The 21,017-nt window shown below is 36.9% G+C and overlaps 1 protein-coding gene and 1 long non-coding RNA gene across 3 annotated transcripts in view; both read left to right on the forward strand.

Moving 5' to 3' along the window:
- Positions 1-15,063, forward strand: part of LOC145729955 (uncharacterized) — a 66,034-nt gene extending 50,971 nt beyond the window's left edge. For both annotated transcript variants that reach the window (XR_014178485.1, XR_014178486.1), the window contains exon 9: positions 14,259-15,063. This is a non-coding gene — a long non-coding RNA (uncharacterized LOC145729955). The remainder of the gene's footprint in view (positions 1-14,258) is intronic.
- Positions 15,064-15,691: 628 nt separating this feature from the next.
- LOC145729932 (uncharacterized) lies at positions 15,692-20,906 on the forward strand. Its single transcript, XM_081980913.1, has 10 exons — positions 15,692-15,860; positions 15,927-16,142; positions 16,195-16,420; positions 16,511-16,661; positions 16,721-16,829; positions 16,887-17,045; positions 19,953-20,120; positions 20,175-20,301; positions 20,354-20,468; positions 20,518-20,906. Exons 1-10 carry the CDS (start codon positions 15,815-15,817, stop codon positions 20,668-20,670), a joined length of 1,470 nt encoding a protein of 489 aa, XP_081837039.1. The 5' UTR covers positions 15,692-15,814; the 3' UTR covers positions 20,671-20,906.
- Positions 20,907-21,017: the final 111 nt, after the last annotated feature.

Below are 21,017 nucleotides of genomic sequence, written 5' to 3' on the forward strand. Positions count from 1 at the left end.
TTATCATTCTCCTCACTATTTTGCCGTTTTTATCTACCACCATCTGCACATGCCCAATAAATAAATGTTTTCCAATTTCACTCTCCTGATACACAGAAAATCACACAAAACCAGTATGACGTCACAGTTTTCAAAAAATGCCAAACTACAGAAAAAATTAAATTTTTTTTACAATCCCAAGCCAGAGGTCATTAGAGTAATTTTGGAAATAATAGAGGCTTACTGAAAAATTTCTTCTTCTCTCTGATAAAGGTTTAAGTAAAAATGTGCCTGGCACGATCCCCCCGTGACGTAATTGGAGACTCTTCAATTCCGTAACGTGAGAGTATTTGAGCTTGCATCACTTTGAGCTTGCAACACTGTAAAGGTCTTTTGACGTTGTCAAAAACAGTCACGTGACCTTAAAAACGCAGTTTAAAATTTGGAAAATTGGTAAATTAAATTTAGACAGTTGAAACAACTTAAATTGCACAATACACGTCACGTGACTTGGATAATTCAATTTTTGAGCTTGCAACACTGTAAAGGCCAGTTGACATTGTCAAAAACAGTCACGTGACCTTTAAAACGCACTTTAAAATTTGGAAAATTGGTAAATTAAATTTAGACAGTTAGAAACACTAGGTGGAATAAGGCTAGATTCGGGAGGCAAATTTGAAATTATTCATTCTTTGTAACCAGGGCATTGTTGCCAAAGTTATTTATACTTGCCTTATAATGACTGGTATCAATCAACTAATTTTCCTTTTTTTTCATCGTGCAAATGGGATTCAGTGAATGACAGTTGACACTTTGAAAGTTAAAACTTTGACATTTGGAAAATATTCATAAGAGTTCACTATAAGCAGAAGAGAGACTGGCTTTTTCTACATCACAGGGTGTGGTTTTTAGCAAGCTTTTTTGCAGTTTTTTTGCAAAAAAATTGTTTGGTAGTATTCAACAACAAATAACGTCACAAACTTCACTCTTCTTACAAAACTGTTTCTGTTCGCCTCGTATAATATGAAATTTTTGACAGTATTACATTTGGACTAATTCCTGAAAAACAGGAAGGGACACAATTCCCGTGGGATTTATCTTTCATTAGGTCCCGTCACCAGACTTCGTTCGGTCGGAAAATAAATAACGAAGAGCCCGGGAAAGTCGCAGAAGAGGGAGAATTAAGTTATCCGGTAACGAAGCCGCAGTTATTCCGCTCAAAAGCGATATTAAATATTTTTGTGTTTGGTTTCTTTCTCCTTTCAAGACAATATTTAAATAAGATCGCATTTTCTCCCCTTAGTCCGTCTTATTTGTCGACTAACGAGATTTGAGACCCGGAGAAATAACGTTGCGCGCCGTATAGCGTGTGCCTCTCTCCCACTCTCCTCCCTTTCATTAGCATTTACATTAGAGTTTTAAAGGGCTTAAAAGTGTACTAAGCACCCTTTCACTTTTAAGGTAATTGATCGCGTGATCCCCGTTGCTCTCCGAGGCTTATTTGCACTCCACAAAACGAGACGCCCGTCTATAGTTTATCGATCATCTCCGTTGTTCCCGGATTATCCCCCTGTTCCCGCTAATAGATCCCTTTTCAAATTGAAATTCTCTGTCCCTCCTGTGTATGTGTGTGTTTTTTACTTTTTAGAGTGGCATGTGTTCAATGATGCGACAATCACTTATCAAACTTTTGTTTTTTAAAACAAAAAAATGTCATTTCTGGCTTGGTTGTTGTCATATTAGGTTCTGTCTTTCGAACTACTGCTTAATAAAATAATTGTCTTGCAATGTCGTCAAATTGACCATTTTTCTTAATTTCCTATCAAACTTTAGCAATATTGCCAAAACGTTTTTTAAAACAAAAAAATGTAATTTCTGGCTTGGTTGTTGTCATATTAGGTTCTGTCTTTCGAATTACTGCTTAATAAAATAATTGTCTTGCAATGTCGTCAAATTGACCATTTTTCTTAATTTCCTATCAAACTTTAGCAATATTGCCAAAACGTTTTTTAAAACAAAAAAATGTAATTTCTGGCTTGGTTGTTGTCATATTAGGTTCTGTCTTTCGAATTACTGCTTAATAAAATAATTGTCTTGCAATGTTGTCTAATTGACCATTTTTCTTAATTTCCTATCAAACTTTAGCAATATTGCCAAAACGTTTTTTAAAACAAAAAAATGTCATTTCTGGCTTGGTTGTTGTCATATTAAGTTCTGTCTTTCGAATTACTGCTTAATAAAATAATTGTCTTGCAATGTCGTCAAATTGACCATTTTTCTTAATTTCCTATCAAACTTTAGCAATATTGCCAAAACGTTTTTTAAAACAAAAAAATGTAATTTCTGGCTTGGTTGTTGTCATATTAAGTTCTGTCTTTCGAATTACTGCTTAATAAAATAATTGTCCTTCAATGTTGTCTAATTGACCATTTTTCTTAATTTCCTATCAAACTTTAGCAATATTGCCAAAACGTTTTTTAAAACAAAAAAATGTCATTTCTGGCTTGGTTGTTGTCATATCAGGTCCTGTCTTTGGAATTACTGCTTAATAAAATAATTGTCTTGTCTCAATGTCGTCTAATTGACCATTTTTCTTAATTTCTTAACTTTAGCAATATTGCCAAAACGACCATATTTTTTGCAATGCTGCCAAATTGGGCATTATCCTAATTTACTAATACAATTACGTAACGTTGCTAAATTGGCCATATTCCTAATTTGTGATCAAACTTTTGCAATGCTATCAAATTGACTGTTTTTTTTAATTTACGACCAAATTTCTGGAGTATAGCCAAATCGACCGTTTTTCCAAATTTTAAACAAATTTTTGCAACGTTGTCAATTTGACCATTTTCCGAGGGGTAAACTGCTGAGTACAATTTTGTACACTAATTCCTTGTAATGCCCAGTAATTCCTATAATAATTTCCAATAACTAATCTAACCTAACCATACTCACTAATTTTCTGAATGACAACGACTGGAGAGTCTAAAAAACCCCTTTTTTAATTAAAAATAAGAAAATATGCGTGCAACGATTTAACCGGAATCAAGTGCTGCCTAGTTTAAATGGGACACCTTGTATATTATTGCATCTTTAAATTCTACGTCAAATTCTAGACAGATTTCGTGTATTAATGTCATACACTTATCTGTATCCGTTTCTGAGATATTTACCAGATACACACCATGTAAAATTTAATATTTTTAGTCATAACACAATACGTTAGTGTCATACAAGGTTTTTTAAATTGGTACATCAAACCACCCTGTAACTGTCAAAATAATCGAGTTATCGAAGGTTAAAGTAGTAGCTGTCAAATTCAGTCAAAACTGTCTTTATTGTCAAACAACTCGTTTATTTACAACACTTTCTATAGACTTTTATATGTCGATGGATAGAAAATATAATGGGCTTTCCAAAAATCTGACTGTTTGTGTTATTAGGCTGCTTCGTTTGACCGCCAGAGGGCTCCAAAGCTAACTAAACGTTTTCCTTGACTGTAACCACTCTATAATTTCTTTGAGAGATTTTTTTTAAATCGGCCCTGATATTTGGTACAAACCGAACACAGTGAGAGTCAAATTTAGAGCCCTAGCAAAACTGTAGAAATAAAATCATTAAGGTCGATTTTTGCTTGCACTAAATGGCCAACATAACGCAAAACCCATTGGGATAGTGGTGGTGTTTCAGGCAAATTTGACCCTTACAAAAATTGTCATTTCTAAAATCGGTTTTTAAAAAAATTTACATGTGATTGAAAAATTTGCCGTGTTTTCCTAATTTTCTAGGGTCAAATTAGCCCTAACCAGTCAAAAAGTGTTTCTGGGCCATCCTGTCTGTAAACCGTAAATAACACGCGTATTTGTAACACTTTGTATATATACCTTTATATGTCGATGGACAGCAAATTCCATTGATGTACAAAAGTCGGTTGGTTAGTGGTACCGTTTAGCCACTAGAGGGCGTCACGTTTCACCAATTTTTTTGGTGTATTCTTTTGTTTTATATTCGAAAACCCGCTTAATTGCACTATTTTTGCTAGAGTTTTATACGTCAATGGATAGCCAATGGGAGCTTTTTACAAATTTCCCAACTTGGGTTGATAGGTTGGCCGCTAGAGAGCGTCAAAGTTGACTATTTTTATATGATTTTTTTGTGCAACCTTTGGTTCAATCTTGAATAACTCGTTTATTTGCACCATTCTTAGTAGTGTTTTATACGTCAATGGATAGCCAATGAAATAAGCTTTCTAACAGTAGCGCAATTTGAATTGATAGGTTAGACGGTTTGGCCGCCAGAGGGCGTCAAATTTGATCATAATTTTTTCATTACTTTTTGTGCATTCTTTTGTTCAATCGTCAATAATTAGCTTATTTGCAACACTTTGTATAAACTTTTATATGCCAATGGATAGCCAATGAAATAAGCTTTCTATTGACGTATGAAAGTTGATAGGTTAGTGGAACCATTTTTCCGCTAGAGAGCTTCAAAATTTAAGTAAAATTAGAAAATTCCAAATTTTTCATTGTTTTCTAACGGAATTCATTGAAATTACCAAACTTTATTTATGTTTAAATTTGAATGGTAGATGTATAGAAAAAAATATTTTATGACTTTTTTTTTATAATATAATTTAGACTTTTGCAATTTTATTAATAGTTTTGAAAATACTAATGTCCTCCAGTAATCCTCATTAATTCCTAAAGTTTGTACACCATAATGTCCAAGCGGTTTACCCCTCGCCATTTTCTAAAATTGATCATTTTCCTAATTTACAACCAAATTTTTGCAACGTTGCCAAATTGACTATTCTCCTAATTCAGTAGAAAATGTTTGTTACTTTGCCTAATTGAACTATTTTCCCTATTTTTGCTGTCAAATTGATCATTCTAATTTGCGACCAAATTTGGTGCGATGTTACCAGGACAAAGTTAAACATTCCTTATATTTGTAGATCATTGATTTGGCTTTTTCAGTAAACTGTCAGTAAAGCCACAAATGCCTTAATAAGGTACTCTAGTACTCTATTTTTTGTGGATCACAATCATTGACCGAAGAGAAAAGACCACCACGGAACATCTTATGCGCTTTATCCGCCCTAAATGATTACTTTTCACAACTTAATTAATGGCGTAAGCTGGGTAACTGATTAGGCAGGAAAGGGCGGCAAAGGTGGAGACGCCCCTCCTCGTATAATAACGTGATGCGGCACGTGACCCCATTTAGGCCGCAGCTCCAAAACGGGCAAAAGTAAAATTGCACGCTCGAGATAACAACCTAAAAAAAAGGTTACTTTGTTGTTGTAGCGTAGTCGAGAAGGGCCACGTGACCTTTCACCACGACACGCGACCTTCGTTAAAATTCCACCCTCTAGTGTTGTTTATATTTTCGGTAAAATAATCCTGGACTTAGAGCACCTGACGTAATTGAAGTGGGTAATTGTGTTCTCTTCCTTTATAATTAGCTGGCGTTAGCTACCTCCGGTGCATAGAGAAGAGAGGTCGCGAGACAATTAAGGTCGAGTTAAAAATGCGTAAAATTAAAATCCGTCTAATGGGCGAAGAAAGGAGAGTAGAAGAATTGATGAGCCCCAGTCCGAGGGCCTCATTAGGTTCGGCCGGTTCCGATATAGCGCCTCGCTTCATAAATTTTTAATTACGTTTTTGTTTTCGAATCGCCATAAAATAAAACATAATTTTCCCTCTTCAAAAAATATTAAAAGAAATTAGTTCGCGCTAATCCATTCGGCAATCTGTCATGGCCGCCGGACGACTAATTTAAATGCCAAACGATGAGTTATACGCTCGAGGCGGCCACAGGTATAAAGGGCCCCATCACAACACACTGTATTGCCCCCAGGGGCGTATCGTCAACGCTGTACCGCAATTGCGCCACCTGGCGGTTGTCAATCGAAGACAAACGGTTTTTAAGTAGTACACTCAATATAGTTTGTATGTTTGCCTAACAAAAAACTGGACCACCCTGTTAAATCGCCAGTATTTTTATACAAGAAACATTAAGGAGCCCTCGTGACGTAATTAGAGACTCTTCAATTCCGTAACCTAAGTGGAAGACTAGAGTCAGGAAGCGAATTCTTAATCGCCTTGTAACCAGTGCATTGTTGCCAAAGTTTAGGTCATTAAATTGTGATTCAGTGAATGACGTATTTTGTTTTGCTCAGTTCGTTAGAAGCAAAAGAGAGACTGGGGAACTGATCTTTTCTACGTCACATGGGACTTTTTCGTATATGGTGTACCAAATAACTGTGGTTTTCTTTGCAGTTAGCTAAAAGTACTTAAAAAATTGTTGGCAGACGACCCCATTATTTTCAATTTACTGTATTTAATTTGCATTGTTTTGCAAATAATTGAAAAACTGTGGTAAAGACGAAAAAAGACAAAAATTAAATGGACTTCAGTGGCGCATCCCAAAAAAAAATGTAGAAGGAAAAAACGGAGGAAGGTCAGAGAAAAAGAGTTGTAGGCTCTGTACAATGTAATTTTAAAGTTTCTGAAATATATATTTTTCTGAATTTCCTTAACAAAGACACCTTAAATGCTCTTCTCATTTAAAGTAATTTTTTCAATTTAAGAAAAAATCTGTATACTGAAACAGCCAAATCAATGATTTACAAATATAAGGAATGTATAACATTGTCCCGGTAACATCGCAGCAAATTTGGTCGCAAACTAGAATGAATGATCAATTTGACAGCAAAAAAAAATATATATAATTAGGAAAATAGTTCAATTAGGCAAAGTAACAAACATTTTCTACTGAATTAGGAGAATTTGGGAACATCGGAAAATTTTGGTCATATATTAAAGAAATAGTCAATTTGGCAACGTTGCAAAAATTTGGTTGTAAATTAGGAAAATGATCAATTTTAGGAAATGGCGAGGGGTAAACCGCTTGGGCATTATGGTGTACAAACTTTAGGCATTAATGAGGATTACTGGAGGACATTAGTATTTTCAAAACTATTAATAAAATTGCAAACGTCTAAATTATATTATAAAAAAAAAGTCATAAAATGTTTTTTCTATACATCTACCATTAAAATTTAAACATAAATAAAGTTTGGTAATTTCAATGAATTCCGTTAGAAAACAATGAAAAATGTTGAATTTTCTAATTTTACTTTTAAACATTTTGAAGCTCTCTAGCGGCAAAATGGTACCACTAACCCATCAACTTTCGTACGTCAATAAAAATCTTATTTCATTGCCTATCCACTGGCATATAAAAGTTTATACAAAGTGTTGCAAACAAGCTAGTTATTGACGATTGAACGAAAGAATGCACAAAAAGTCATGAAAAAATTATGATCAAATTTGACGCCCTCTAGCGGCCAAACCTAACCTAACCTAACCTACCAATTCAAATTGGGCTACTGTTAGAAAGCTTTTTTCATTGGCTATCCATTGACGTATAAAACACTACTAAGAATGGTGCAAATAAACGAGTTATTCAAGAGTGAACCAAAGGTTGCACAAAAAAATCATAAAAAAATAGTCAACTTTGACGCTCTCTAGCGGCCAACCTATCAACCCAAGTTGGGAAATTTTTAGAAAGCTCCCATTGGCTATCCATTGACGTATAAAACTCTAGCAAAAATAGTGCAATTAAGCGGGTTTTTGAATATTAAACAAAAGAATACACCAAAAAAATTGGTGAAACTTGACGCCCTCTAGTGGCTAAACGGTACCACTAACCAACCGACTTTTGTACGTCAATGGAATTTGCTGTCCATCGACATATAAAAGTATATATACAAAGTGTTACAAATACGCGTGTTATTTACGGTTTACAGACAGGATGGCCCAGAAACACTTTTTGACTGGTTAGGGCTAATTTGACCCTAGAAAATTAGGAAAACACGGCAAATTTTTCAATCACATGGAAATTTTTTGAAAAACCGATTTTAGAAATGACAATTTTTGTAAGGTTCAAATTTGCCTGAAACACCACCATTATCCCAATGGGTTTTGCGTTATGTTGGCCACTTAGTGCAAGCGAAAATCGACCTTAATGATTTTATTTCTACAGTTTTGCTACGGCTCTAAATTTGACTCTCACTGTGCTCGGTTTGTACCAAATATCAGGGCCGTACCTGGCCGATTTAAAGAAATTATAGAGTGGTTACAATCAAGGAAAACGTTTAGTTAGCTTTGGAGCCCTCTGGCGGCCAAACGAAGCAGCCTAACAACACAAACAGTCAGATTTTTGGAAAGCCCATTATATTTTCTATCCATCGACATATAAAAGTCTATACAAAGTGTTCTAAATAAACGAGTTGTTTGACAGTAAAGACAGTTTTGACTGAATTGGACAGCTACTACTTTAACCTTCGATAACTCGATTATTTTGACAGTTACAGGGTGGTTCGATGTACCAATTTAAAATTGTATGATTAAAAATATTAAATTTTACATAAAATGGTAAATATCTCAGAAACGGATACATATTTTCTTATTTTACTGTTTTTAATTAAAAAAGGGTTTTTTTAGACTCTCCAGTCGTTGTCATTCAGAAAATTAGTGAGTATTGTTAGGTTAGATTAGTTTTTTATTTAAGAAAAAATAAAATTAAACAACTTAGTCTAACTAATCAACTGAATCGATCCAAACGCAAGAAAAGGGCCTTGACACACCGAAAATTGGTTTTCATTTGACTAAACGCATTCCAAAAAAAAAAACAAAGTGCCTCATGCATATAATGATAAATTTGGGTGTAGTTCCTTTCCGTGGCCCCCTTATCAATATTCATTGAGGGCGTAACCCATCTGTCCCATAAAAAACCGCCGCCGCGTTCGAAGAGTCGTTAGAGATGTTTTAATAATTATTCCGAAAAAGGGACTTTGGGCGATTCGGATGCCCCTCGGTTCGAAAATTCGTGGCCCCCTCCGGGCCCCTGTACGGATTCGAATCGAGGCGACACGCAATCCTCACACTCTCTCATGAATAGTGCATATAAATCGGACAGAAAGTGAGTGAGAGAAAAAAAAAAACAGAAATGCGTCCCACGATCTTGTACCAATCCAAGTTTTTCCCATAAAAAAATCACCACGTCGCCCCCCGAAGGGCCTCACGAAATTTGTTTAAGTAGCAGTTTGCTGGGTTGAAGCGTGGGAGCTTCCCATTTGCATGTTTGGGGGGCATAACTGAAGAAAATTTCCCAGTCAGTCCTTTTTTGAAAAAAACGCCCATTAACGTCACGTGACTACTCTGAAACTGTCAAATAACTCTGAGTGTCATGACTATTGGCGTTTCAAGATAAGAGATACTCCCTCTGGTGATCAGTTTTGAAAACAGTTTCGGGCATTCCAGCTGTCATTTCTCCGTTTGTTTACGTTGATTTTGGTTAGGAATTTAGCACTGGTTTCATAAATAGATCATTTTGAGTCCCCTGGTTTTGACACTGGCTTTCGACGGCAGCCATATTGCCGGGGGGGGCAGACAACTGAATTTAGCTGTATTGATTTTCATTGTTTTTTGTGATCTCCTGGTGTTTAATAAACTGTTTAAAAGGAAGCAGAGTACATTTAGTTGATATGTAGGGAGAGACACTGACACAAAACTAAAAACATCATCTGTGCTTTTGGAAAGCCTGTAAAATATAATGTTTTTGAATTATTATCTTTAAATGACTCTTCTGACAAGCCAGACGATTTTAGTTTTTCTTGCAATGTATAATTTTTTGATTTGCAAAATTGAGATCTTATGATAGACAATTTATACACAGCATTTTGTTCGCTTTTCAGTTGGCTATTGTCATCAATTTGTTGAAGTTGTTCCAAGTAAGATACAGATACTTCTGTAGATGGACCTGCAGTGGGTTCCCTGTCCATGTTCATAGCTAACGTGCTCTCTCACCTTCATGCTCATCTTCCTATATAAAGGTCTTATTACAGATAAATTATAACTTTTGTACAAAAACTTACTATTATGAGACGTTTTGTTTAACGCTTAACTGCTTGAACATGCCGCTATACACTTTGTACACTTTGGGTTTTGGTAATAATATATATCCCATATTTACAGAAGGAACCCAGTCAGGATTGTCCTTATCTTCTAATTTGGCTGGTTTACCTAAAAAAACCAAACAAAACTGACAAAATACACAAAAATTAAAACAATATTTTATTTAACCATACTTCGTTAGATGCTGTACTACTGACAAATAATAATAATAGATACCTGAGAGTGATTTGCACAAATTCGTGCATTATTAAGGAAGGTTTTACTTAAATCCCCACGTTTTGAAGCGGCAACCCATTTAAGTCGACGTTCTTTTGACAAGGTGTTTAGTTGTTCTTCCCGGTTCTTCAACGCTTTGGGAATCTTGAAAAATCGAACTTTATTCCTTTCTGCTCTATTTCCACAACGCACGACTAAACAAAACGAGGGCATTTTTCTACAATCTTCTGAACTCAATCGAAAATTTCTATGGTTTACATTTAGCTAGTGGGTCTGTATGCCCCCCCGGCAATATGGCTGACTTACGTTTGACGTTTGTGACATCACCTCGAAATGGTCTATATGAAGTGACAGTGTCATATTATTTATAATGTTAGGTTAGGAACGGCTTGACCGAACGCCACAGCTTGCTGCTTTTTTTTTGACCAATCACAAACTACGAGTCATTTGACAGTTCACATTGTTGTTTAAATTGTCACGTGGCGTTTTCCTCAAAAACAGAGAAGGACTGACAAGAAAAATGTAAATTTTGATTGAAAGTTTGAATAAATAATTTAAACAAGTAAATCAAAAGCGATCCCCTTTTTTGTGCGGTTCGTGGGGCCCTTTCTGACAAGCGTTCGGGTTCATTAGCGATTCAGTGATTACAGTGGAACACACATGTGGTCTTTATACGGCAATTTCACGGTAAACTACCCCTCGAAAAGGGCGCAAATTAGGGCGGTATAATGACACGTCCCTTGTCGATGAAGAGCTCAAAAATAGCGGCCCCGTACGGACCGCAAATACGGGACGAGAGACGGATTAATATTTAATACAATCCGATGTCAAAGCCTGTTTGGGGCTCGCCAATATACCCGAATTCAATAAAAGAACATCCTGGCTCATGTATAAATGCATGACGCGGGCGTATATACCGAGTGACAAGGCCGATGCACAAACATCGAGATCTTTGGCCCTTCTTATCTCGTCTTAATCCTGTTTGGGAGAAGTGTGGCCGTGGTAACGGGATTAAGTTTTTGCGGGGGGCGCAGGCCTGGGAAAAACGCTCCCGATGGGACCGAGAACAAAGTCGGATCTAGAATGACGACGACCAGAAGATGAACAAAAAGATGAAAACAACTTCTTCGGCTACCACCCCCGCGGCTGCAAGTCGCGTGTGGAGGACCCATGCGGTCATGACGGCCGGGGGCTCCATTGGGGCCCACGATTTGCCGCTAGCCCCCCCACGAGATTTTTTATTTTTGTTTTGCTGCTCCAACTGGTTTATGTACCGCACTCAGTCTGCTCGAAGATTGGCATTTGGTTTTAGCTTTATACCAGCGTCGGCTGTGATTTTCTTACGAAGATTTTATTAATTTCAACATCAGAAACAAATTAAGAAAAAATTAATATTATTAAGACTCCCAAAATAGTAAGAATAAATCGAATGCTGTCGACAAAGACAGAAAATGTCGCAAAACACCTATCATTCATTTTGAACAGCAGTATCATGTGATCTATTAGATCCTCTTAATTGAGTCGACACGATAGAAGTTAATGCGCACATTTTCCCAAAAACAATTACCTTTGTTGCAACATGTCTTACATGATTCCTTGGGACGTTGATTTAGAGTGACATTCCAGCTTTTCGTTGTAGTGGCAACGTCGGAAAGAACCGTTAAAATGTCACAATTCTTGTGTCAGTTTTTTTAGCACATTTAAAGTAAGTAAAGTTTTCAATTTTTCTTAGCTCCCTGTAGCAGGCAAATGGTAAAAGCTACAACTTCCTATTTTCCTGTTCCTAGGATAGTTTTACTAAGTTTGAAAATGTTACAGTCTGTATTATCTTGTGTTCGCAGTGCCTTTTTGACGTAAATTGTCGAATAACCGAGGAGTTAGTGGTCAAAGCAAAAAATGACAAAAATTGCAATTTTAGGTTTAAAATTTGGCATAATCAAAATAGCCCAGTAATTTGGCTTGAAAAAGGATCACAGGTGACCGTGGTAGCTTTACTTTTTACTTTATTAAAAGTTGTCCGACGTTGTCAAAATGTTACTTTTCCAGGCAATTTTCAATTATTTTGAAAATTAAGTAAACTAGACAAGGAAAGGAGTAGAGACAAGGAGGGGTAAAAATCTAATTTTGCGAAAGTAGGGAAACTTAGTATGGCAGAACCGAATTGAGGAGTAGTTCGACGTTGCCAAACTGAGACTTTAAAAACAGCAATAACTTAAACTATGACCAACAATTATTCGTCTCAAACATTTTAATATTTTCAATATCAATCAAAATTGTATTCAAATCCATCAGGGTCGGACTTGATGTTGACTGTCTGAAACCAAACGTGGGCGAACATAGACGTGAGTAAATTATAGAATACAATTTACATTTAAAATAACAGACAAAAATCTTAAAAAATTTAAAAATCGGAGTTAAAAAAAACAAAAATTGGCAACAGTGTTTCATTTAACCGAATTCTTAGCGCCTAAAGCAATTGGACCACTCTGTATATGTATATGGCCACATTTGGCCATGACACTTCTCTCTCCCCAATGGCGCTACAGCCCAAATTGAGCCTTAGCCTCCTCTATCTTCCGCCTCCAACACTGTCGATCCAACGCCGCTCTCCTCCAGGTTCTGACACCTATCAAGTTTTGCGCGTCTTCTGTCATTCCATCCTCCCATCTTTTCCGTGGTCTCCCTTTTGGTCTTCTGCCGTGCATCCTACTATTGAGGGCCCTTTTTGCTAGCCTGTTATCCGGCATTCTTACTACGTGGTCTGCCCATCGTAGCCTCTGTAGTCTGACAAAATCTGAGATGCCTCCTTGAAAAGTTAGTAGATTTCATGATTATATCTTCTTCTCCATATCTCATTTTCATTTAGTGGCCCGAAGTATTCTTCTTTCAAACACCTCCAGTTTATTCTGTGAGTTCTTTGTCATGACCCATGTTTCGCATCCATAGCATAGTATTGGTCTGATGATGGTTTTGTATATCCTGATTTTTGATTTTCTGTGTATGATTTTGGAGCGGAATATATGAGACAGAAAGAGAGATCCTCTGATCCTCTCGTGTTGAGTTCAACACCTAGATATGTAAAGCTCTGGACAGCATCCACGTTATCCTCTACTCTGGGGTAGTTTTCGTTTCCTCTTGTTCTTGCCTGGGTTAGTGCTTTTGTCTTTTGTGTATTTATTTAGAGTCCGATGTTTCTGGCCTCTCTCTTCAGTTGTGTGTATATTTCTGCCGCCTCTTCCGCTCTGCGGATCATAATATTGATATCATCTGCGTATAGGCGGCCAGTTGTACCGATTTATTTGTTAATAAGTTTGACCTCCCAGCATTTGTTTGTCGTATGACATATTTCAGAGCCAGGTTAAACAGTGGCCATGACACTCATCAGCAATTTATTTTACATGGCAAATGTAAATGGACTTGTCAGGGTGGGTTTGAATGATTGTGCCTCAGGGACCTCAACGTCTCCTAAAAAGTTGTTCCAAGCAAAAATTCTATTAATCCAAACACAATAGCAAAAAACAAACGGGACCTACAAAATTCATAAAATACTGCAGCCGAGCCCCGGGGCTCTTTTGGTTGCGAGTAACAAAATCCGGTGGATGTTTACTTACCGATGGGGGAACAAAAGATCGCCCCATTCGAAACTGTCACGCATTTTTTAAGCCGACGAGATGATACGGGGAACCCTTTTGTCCCTTGTCCCAGAACGAGCAAAGCACACACACATACAGGCGAATCGCCCTAAGGGCTTGCGGAGAGACCCCGGCCCGGGGGCTCCGCCTCGTCCAATCGGAACGCGACCCTTGGAGCCACGCCCAGCCCCGGGCAATGTCGTCAGGGCCCAGCCCGCGGGATACTATCCTATTTCGTTTACTCAAAGATATTAATGTTGTTATACCTGGATTGATTTAGTTAACATTACAAACCCTGGTTTTGGTGGTTAACTGAGTTTTTTAAAAATGTGCCTTAAAACCTTGAGGGCTGTTATGTATAGATTCTAAATTAATCGAAAATCTAAGTTGAAACTCGATAATGTGGTGGACATCTGACTTAAGTTAATGGAAATTTTATTTTTAGGTTCTTCTGGATTTGAAAAAGCAAAAGGACAGTGCCCCTGCTAATCAATCTAAGCAATTTGAAATTGATTTAAAAGGAAACTACTCCAACTAGTTTAAACAACGATACCTGTGAGAAAACATTTACTCTGGAGGAAAATTACGGCTTAAAAGGCCAGAGGCATCTCCTTCCAGAATTCTCGGTCTGTGCATAATATTATAATTGGCTGCTACGAACATTCATAAAGCATTACTCACGGGCGGATGCTCAAAAGCAAGAAACATCTCCAGGAGTTATTTAAGCCACTGAAAATTATGTTGTTTTTTGAGAGTTGAGGGGGGAAGATTGTTTCGTGAATGCGTCATGCGAAAAAGATTCGACCCCCGGGGGCGCAGTTTCCGAATACAGAAGAGGGGGGACACTTTCAATAATCTAAACCCCCGGTATATGTACGTTCGGATTTAATCCAAAGTGCCTGAAGGACCGGCGTTTGCGAAAACACAACGGTGCCCTTCAGCCCGGATTAATTTCTACTGCATCAGTCAAGCACGTCCGAACGTATGTCTGTGTTTGCTGTACCACTTCAGAGAAGGATCCAGGGCTGTTTTGGTCATAATCATAGGGAAATTGTAAAAACAACGTTATTTCCATTTCATGTTTACGTAGGACAATCTGTCATTATAACGCATTCTGCAACTAACAAAATCAACTACTGCACAAGAAGAGAGCTTTTTCAATGAAAGTCTCACCTAAATTAGACGTTTTAAACTAATTTTTTATCAAAAATACGTTAAAATGAACAAATACAATGATACTTCTAACCTAATTTTGTCCTACCAACAGCTGACGATGACCGACTGCGCCGAATATCTGTCTGTCCTTTTCTAACCTATCGAACACTGTGAATAATTTTTTCATTCACGCTAAATCGATCAATTCATAAATCGATAATTTAGCTCCACTTATCACGTTAACGTGCCCCCTTTTACACGGGGGTCAGTAATAGTAACCATTATGTCGAAAACTAGCTGAAAATTCAATAATACTTACCGGAAAACCCGGGAAATCAGACGTAAAATTCAGGAGAGGGCTTTAAACCAATTTCCAAGCGAACTTGTAAAGGACGCTGCGGCACGCACTGGCCGCCCTCGGGGTCCCTTTTTACGCTTGATCGGTCTTTCGCGGCCTGCCCTCACTTTATCGAATCGTATTTCGCGAAAAACGACCGGAAAAACTGGAAAATTGCGTACACAATTGGAGACGCCGACCATTCCCGCCATTTTAGAAATTCTTGCATCGAGCGGTGTTGGTGGCGCCAGCTGGTGGCTGCTTAATCAACGATACGTAGATGCCTGTAATTACTAGTTTCGTTCTCTCACTTGTGTGCGTAGCAAAGTTGAGACACATTAAATCAATACTACTGTCACTTGTCAATTAGGTACAAAAACATAAAAAAAATAACACTAAACCTCACTTTATTTGCTGAATAACAAAAAACTTACAAAAATTAAACCAAAAAGGTATACAAATTATAAAAAACATTTTTTTGTCGTCGACTGCTAATCTGATAAATTCCAATGGATCAACCGGTCGATATGAACGAAGTAAAAAAGTGTCTTAAAGGTAGGCAAAATCCCGCGCTTTTTTACTTTTTCTCATTTGGTTGAATGAGGGTGTTTGGGTCCACAGAGGCCAACATCTTGGACCAGGATTTGCCCGACCACAAAATGATCGAGTTCTACGAAGCCATTAAAAGCTCGGAAACGCCCGTGAATTTGGCGGAAAAAAGCCTGAATGAAAGTGCTAATGAACTGATGGAAGCCATCCAGAATTCAGAATCTATAGCACCTTCCACATCCAAAAAAAGGAGGTTTTCTTTGGACGGGGACTTGAGCGAAGATTTAAGTAAGTAGACCTGTTTTTATTTGTGGACTTGTGAGTAACAGTTGACATGAAGAGGTCAGTGATGATAAAGAACCTATTCTGGATGCCACAAAAGCAATATTTGGTTTTAATGATATGCCTCCAATGCAGCCCTGCCCATTGAAAGTGATGTATTATCCTACACAGTATGTTAACATACACAGCAGTGAAAAGTATTTGAAAGCTGACAGTGAGAATCGCATTAATATGTGGTATGAATACCATGTTAAACTAAATAAATTACAGTGTGATATGGCAAGGTAAGTGAATTGGAGTATTGTTACTACTGTTTTCATAGAATAATCATGACTGAGGCAATAAATTGTCCTAACATTTTGAACTATTCCAAGGATGTCTCATACTATGGCCCCATCATGCAGACCTATAGTAGAAGACAAAGAAGAATCAATAAAAGATGAATTCAATGATGTAATAAGAGAAGAGGAAAAATCTCCTGATGAATTGTATGTCAGTAGATCAGGCCGTCACTGTAAGCGCAAGGTGAGTGCATTACAACCACTCTTTATCATGTACTAAATCTAGTGTACACACTTATTTAGGTGTATAATGAGTCTGAGGACTCTGATATGGAACTAACCTCCTGTGTAATAAAAAGAGTGAAAGACAATGATTTTTCGGTTAAGGTTGAGGCAAACAACAATTTACCAGGTAGGTAGTCCATGCTAGTTGTAGTTGTGTGTCAGACAGTTTTTTTGTTTCTATCAGAGGATGACTTTGATAAGTTGAAAAAGTCCAAACCTCAACCAAAAACTTATTCTGAAAAAAAACTCAACAATGAAGTGATAATGTCGCGCAGTTCTTTGTTTAGAGATACAGATCTCACTACTAAATCACCCAGAAGGACTAGTAAAATTTTGAATGCAGGTAAGTTTGTTTTTATGTTGTGTCACAATCACCATCAAAAAATGTATGTTGGTTAGTAAATAGCTATTTATGTAACCAGTGAGGAAAAGATCGAGTTTGTGTAACGAATGAATGTTTAGGGCGAGCGCAGCGAGGTCCTACAATTTGAATGAGTTACACAATAAGACATTTTCGAAATGTGTTGCATACATAATTTTTTCTAATTTTGACCAAAAAGCGGTAAAAACCATCTTTTAAAGTGATTTAACACAAATATTCACTTTCATAGCACCTTGTATAAACAGTGACAACGACATGTTATGATGGATGTCGCCCATATGTTTCTACGGAAATGCATAAAAACAGGGAGTGATGAAATGAACTTTTCATAACTAGTTACATAAAGTAAAACGTTTTGTCACTCTAATCAGTTTTGAAAAGTGTCACTTTATATGCCAAAATTAGAAAAATGTCTTTTTAGAATGTTTAAAACACTGGTGGGCACTTTTTAAATGGTTTTCAGTTGCATTTAGAGGTTTCTCACATTTTTAAAGTGGTTTTAGAGACCTCTGACAATTTAAAACAGTTGGGGAAAGGTTTAAAGGTCCGTTTTCACGCTCATGCAATTTGCGCAAGTTGATTTGTGCAAGTCAATTGGCACAAGTAAAACTGAATTGTTGGGTGCATTTTCACGCTCAAGCAATTTGCGCAAATTGATATAAAAAAAAAACAAATTTGTTCACCACTACAGATTTCGACAATCGTATAACGTGTTTGAAACAAAAATGGACCACGAAGACGAGTTGTTAGCACTAGCGGGAGTTTGTTTAATTAAAAAGTTTAAAGTACCAAAAAAGAAAAATCCAAGAAGACCCCAGAAATCTTGGATTGAAAAGAGGGCCACTTACTCTCATACTAATTTAATTAAGGAATTAATTAATTACCACAGTTTCTCTATTTGCACTTCTGTCCACAGTCTGCATTTTCTCAGCAAGAATATCATAAGCCTGTGATTTTGCATTTCTATCGCTATATTCTTTGGATTTAATTTTCCAAAGGCAAGGAAAAGATTTATATAGTTCAATAAATTCTGTAATGAATTCTTTTTCTTTTTTTGACATTGTTTAGTAACCAACAATCAACACAGACAAAATAAATTACAGCATTAGTTACAGGCAACGGAAATACACAAGTCACGTGCAAGGTGTAGGTCAGAACAAGTCAAAACAAAGAATACGCTACTACTGAGCATGCGTCGAGTTGGAGTGTCGTTTACACGTTCATGCATTTGTGCCAACCGCATGCAAATTATCTGGCAGAACAGATTTTATTCAAGCCAAACTTTTTCGACTGCGCAAGCATCATGCTTCCATTCACACGCAACAATTTACTTGTGCAAATTTGCATGCACAAGCCAATTGGCGCAAATTGCATGAGCGTGAAAACGGACCTTTAGACACTTGTAGAAGCTTCTGTTACTTTTAAGAAGTTTCTCAGTAGAATTTAGAGTTCTACCACTTTCAAAATGGTTCTAGAGTGTCTGGGCACTTTTTAAAAGGTTTTTAATTGTATTTAGAGGTTTCTGACATTTTCAAAATGGTTCTAGAGACCTCTGGCATTTTAAAACTGTTGCAGGAAGATTTAAGACAATTGTAAGAGCTCTGACACTTTTTAGCTGGTTTTCAGTAGCTTTGACTAGAAATGGAGAAGTTACGGTTTTTTGATATTGCCGAAACCGAATCTTATATGGGATATGCAGGATACTATAATGAACTGAAATTAGATTTCACAGTCAAGTAATTTTTCGACCCTTTCCGGCCAATTTTTATAATGCAAGTTGAGTTTATATGATTCAGGAGGTCGTAAGGAACCGATTGAAATAATAAAAATGTTCCCACTAGTTTTAGACTTTGGAAAATAAAAAAAAAAATAGAAAAACATTTTTTTTTCTTTAGGATGCTTCTAAGAACCCTCCTAAGGCTATATAACACAATTTGCAAAAAAAAATATTTCATATTGACCATGTTATATTGTTTTATAATTAAATTAACCGGTTTTCCTTTATAAGATTTGTAATAATAATAACCGAGTCCTAAAAACAGGCCAAAAAACTGAAACTTTTTGCCGAAATCGAATCTAGTTTCGGCCTCCATCTCTATCTTTGACACTTTCGAAATGGTTCTAGAGGCCCCTGGAAATTTAAAATAATTCTAGGACGGTTTAAAACACTTGTAGGGGATTTTGGCACTTTTTAGAAAGTTCTCAGTAGCATTTAGAGGTCTCTGACACTCTCAAAATGGTTGTAGAGACCTCTAGCAATTTAAAACAGTTATCGGAAAGTTAAGAGCACATGTAGAGGATTTTGACACTATTTAAAAGGTTCTCAGTAGCATCTAGAGGTCTCTGACACTTTCAAAATGATTCTAGAGGCGTCTGACAATTTTTAAACGGTTTTCATTAGCATTTGGAGATCTACAGAACTTTCAAAATATCCTAGAGGCCTTTGGCAATTTAAAACAATTTTAGAACTCTCTGGCACTCTTAAGAAGGTTCTCAGTAGCATTTAGAGGTCCCTGGCACTTTCAAAATAGTTCTAGAAGCCTCTAGCAATTTTTAAAACGTTTTCAATAGCACTTAGAGGTCTATGGAACTTTCAAAATGGTTCTAGAGGCCCCTGGCAATTGTTCTGCCCTGGCAATGACGCAAACATTCAGTGGTAACTGAACAGAGCTTATTTGATGTTACTGAGAGCTCTGAGATTTATATTGAAAATATGACAGCTGCCAATTGATGATCAAAACAAAGTGTTAGGGCAATATTTTTTTAATTTCAGCAATTTTACTGGTTTTATTTGTTTCAACATTTTGCACTAAGGTGTTTGTGTGAACAATTTAAAATTGGATGACTAATTGTTTATAATTTACACAGCTAAAGAGCAAATGGAAGTGAAAAAACAAGAAGAACAATCTGAGATGTTATTTAATAAATCCTTGTACGTGGACTCGGATGATAGCGATATTTTTGAAGAAGCGGTGACGGAAAGAAGAGTAGTGCCCCCGCCACTCCCAAAGGGTGCTAAACGGGGAAAAAAGAAAGGTTAGAACAATTCAGGAATTTTCTAAAAATATTACATGAATTTGTAATCATCAGTGAATCCATTAAACATTACTACTACTACTCCAAAAGTAACAGAAAACGTTCAGAATGGTGCGAGCGGATCTGGCGTGAAAGTAAACGGTTATGACAGCCCCAGTCACACGCTCAGAGCTACTCGAAGGTTAGCCCAGTAGTTGTTGGTGGATTGTTCAGTATTTTAAGTTAAATTACAGGTTAGGAAATGACAGTAAGCCCAATGCAACAAGTGTCACTTCCAAGGCAAAAAAAGACGTCAACATGATCTTATGTCCGCTTTGCTCCAAGTCATTTCCCCAGAAGGATATTGAGGTAAAAACTGAATTATTTATAAAAAATAACTTCTGGTGGCCTTTTCCAGGATCATGCGTCAACGTGTGGCGAAGACGCTTTTCCTGAACCGGCTAGCAAACTCCAGAGGATCACCTGCGAAGTGTGCGATGCTGTCGTGTTTTTCGACACCGAGTACGAATTGCACGTGCGCTCCTGCATCGCAAAACAGAAGATGTCCTAATCTATTGTGTCCTGACTTGTCTGTGAAAATATACGCTTCTCATCGGGGCAATGTAGAGGTCGTGGAAAACTGTCTCTAGTGCCTTATCTGTTTGTTTTTCAGCCCAAAATTAAAGGGGGATGTACGTTAGTTTTGGGCCAGTATACTTGATATTTTGTAAGTATGTTCCACTCTACTTTCAGTTTATACTTATTGTTTTTTGTAATATTTTTTATTAAACGTATTGTTTGATATAATATGAGTATTGATTTTCATAAAATAGCAGCCAATTTTTTTAAATGCTAACTAGTGTTTGGAGGGTAAAACTGGTGTATAGCGGTCCTATTTTAATGACACTTATTAGAGTA

The sequence above is a fragment of the Ips typographus genome, linkage group LG5 (assembly GCF_016097725.1).
Source record: "Ips typographus isolate SLU linkage group LG5, UJ_Ityp_2.0, whole genome shotgun sequence".
Taxonomy (NCBI): Eukaryota; Metazoa; Arthropoda; class Insecta; order Coleoptera; family Curculionidae; genus Ips; species Ips typographus.

Coding starts and splice junctions, on each gene's coding strand:
- LOC145729932 (XM_081980913.1), top strand. CDS start 15,815: ATGGATCAACCGGTCGATATGAACGAAGTAAAAAAGTGTCTTAAAG. Junction 20,121..20,174: donor TAAACGGGGAAAAAAGAAAG/GTTAGAACAATT, acceptor TGTAATCATCAG/TGAATCCATTAAACATTACT. Junction 20,302..20,353: donor ACGCTCAGAGCTACTCGAAG/GTTAGCCCAGTA, acceptor GTTAAATTACAG/GTTAGGAAATGACAGTAAGC.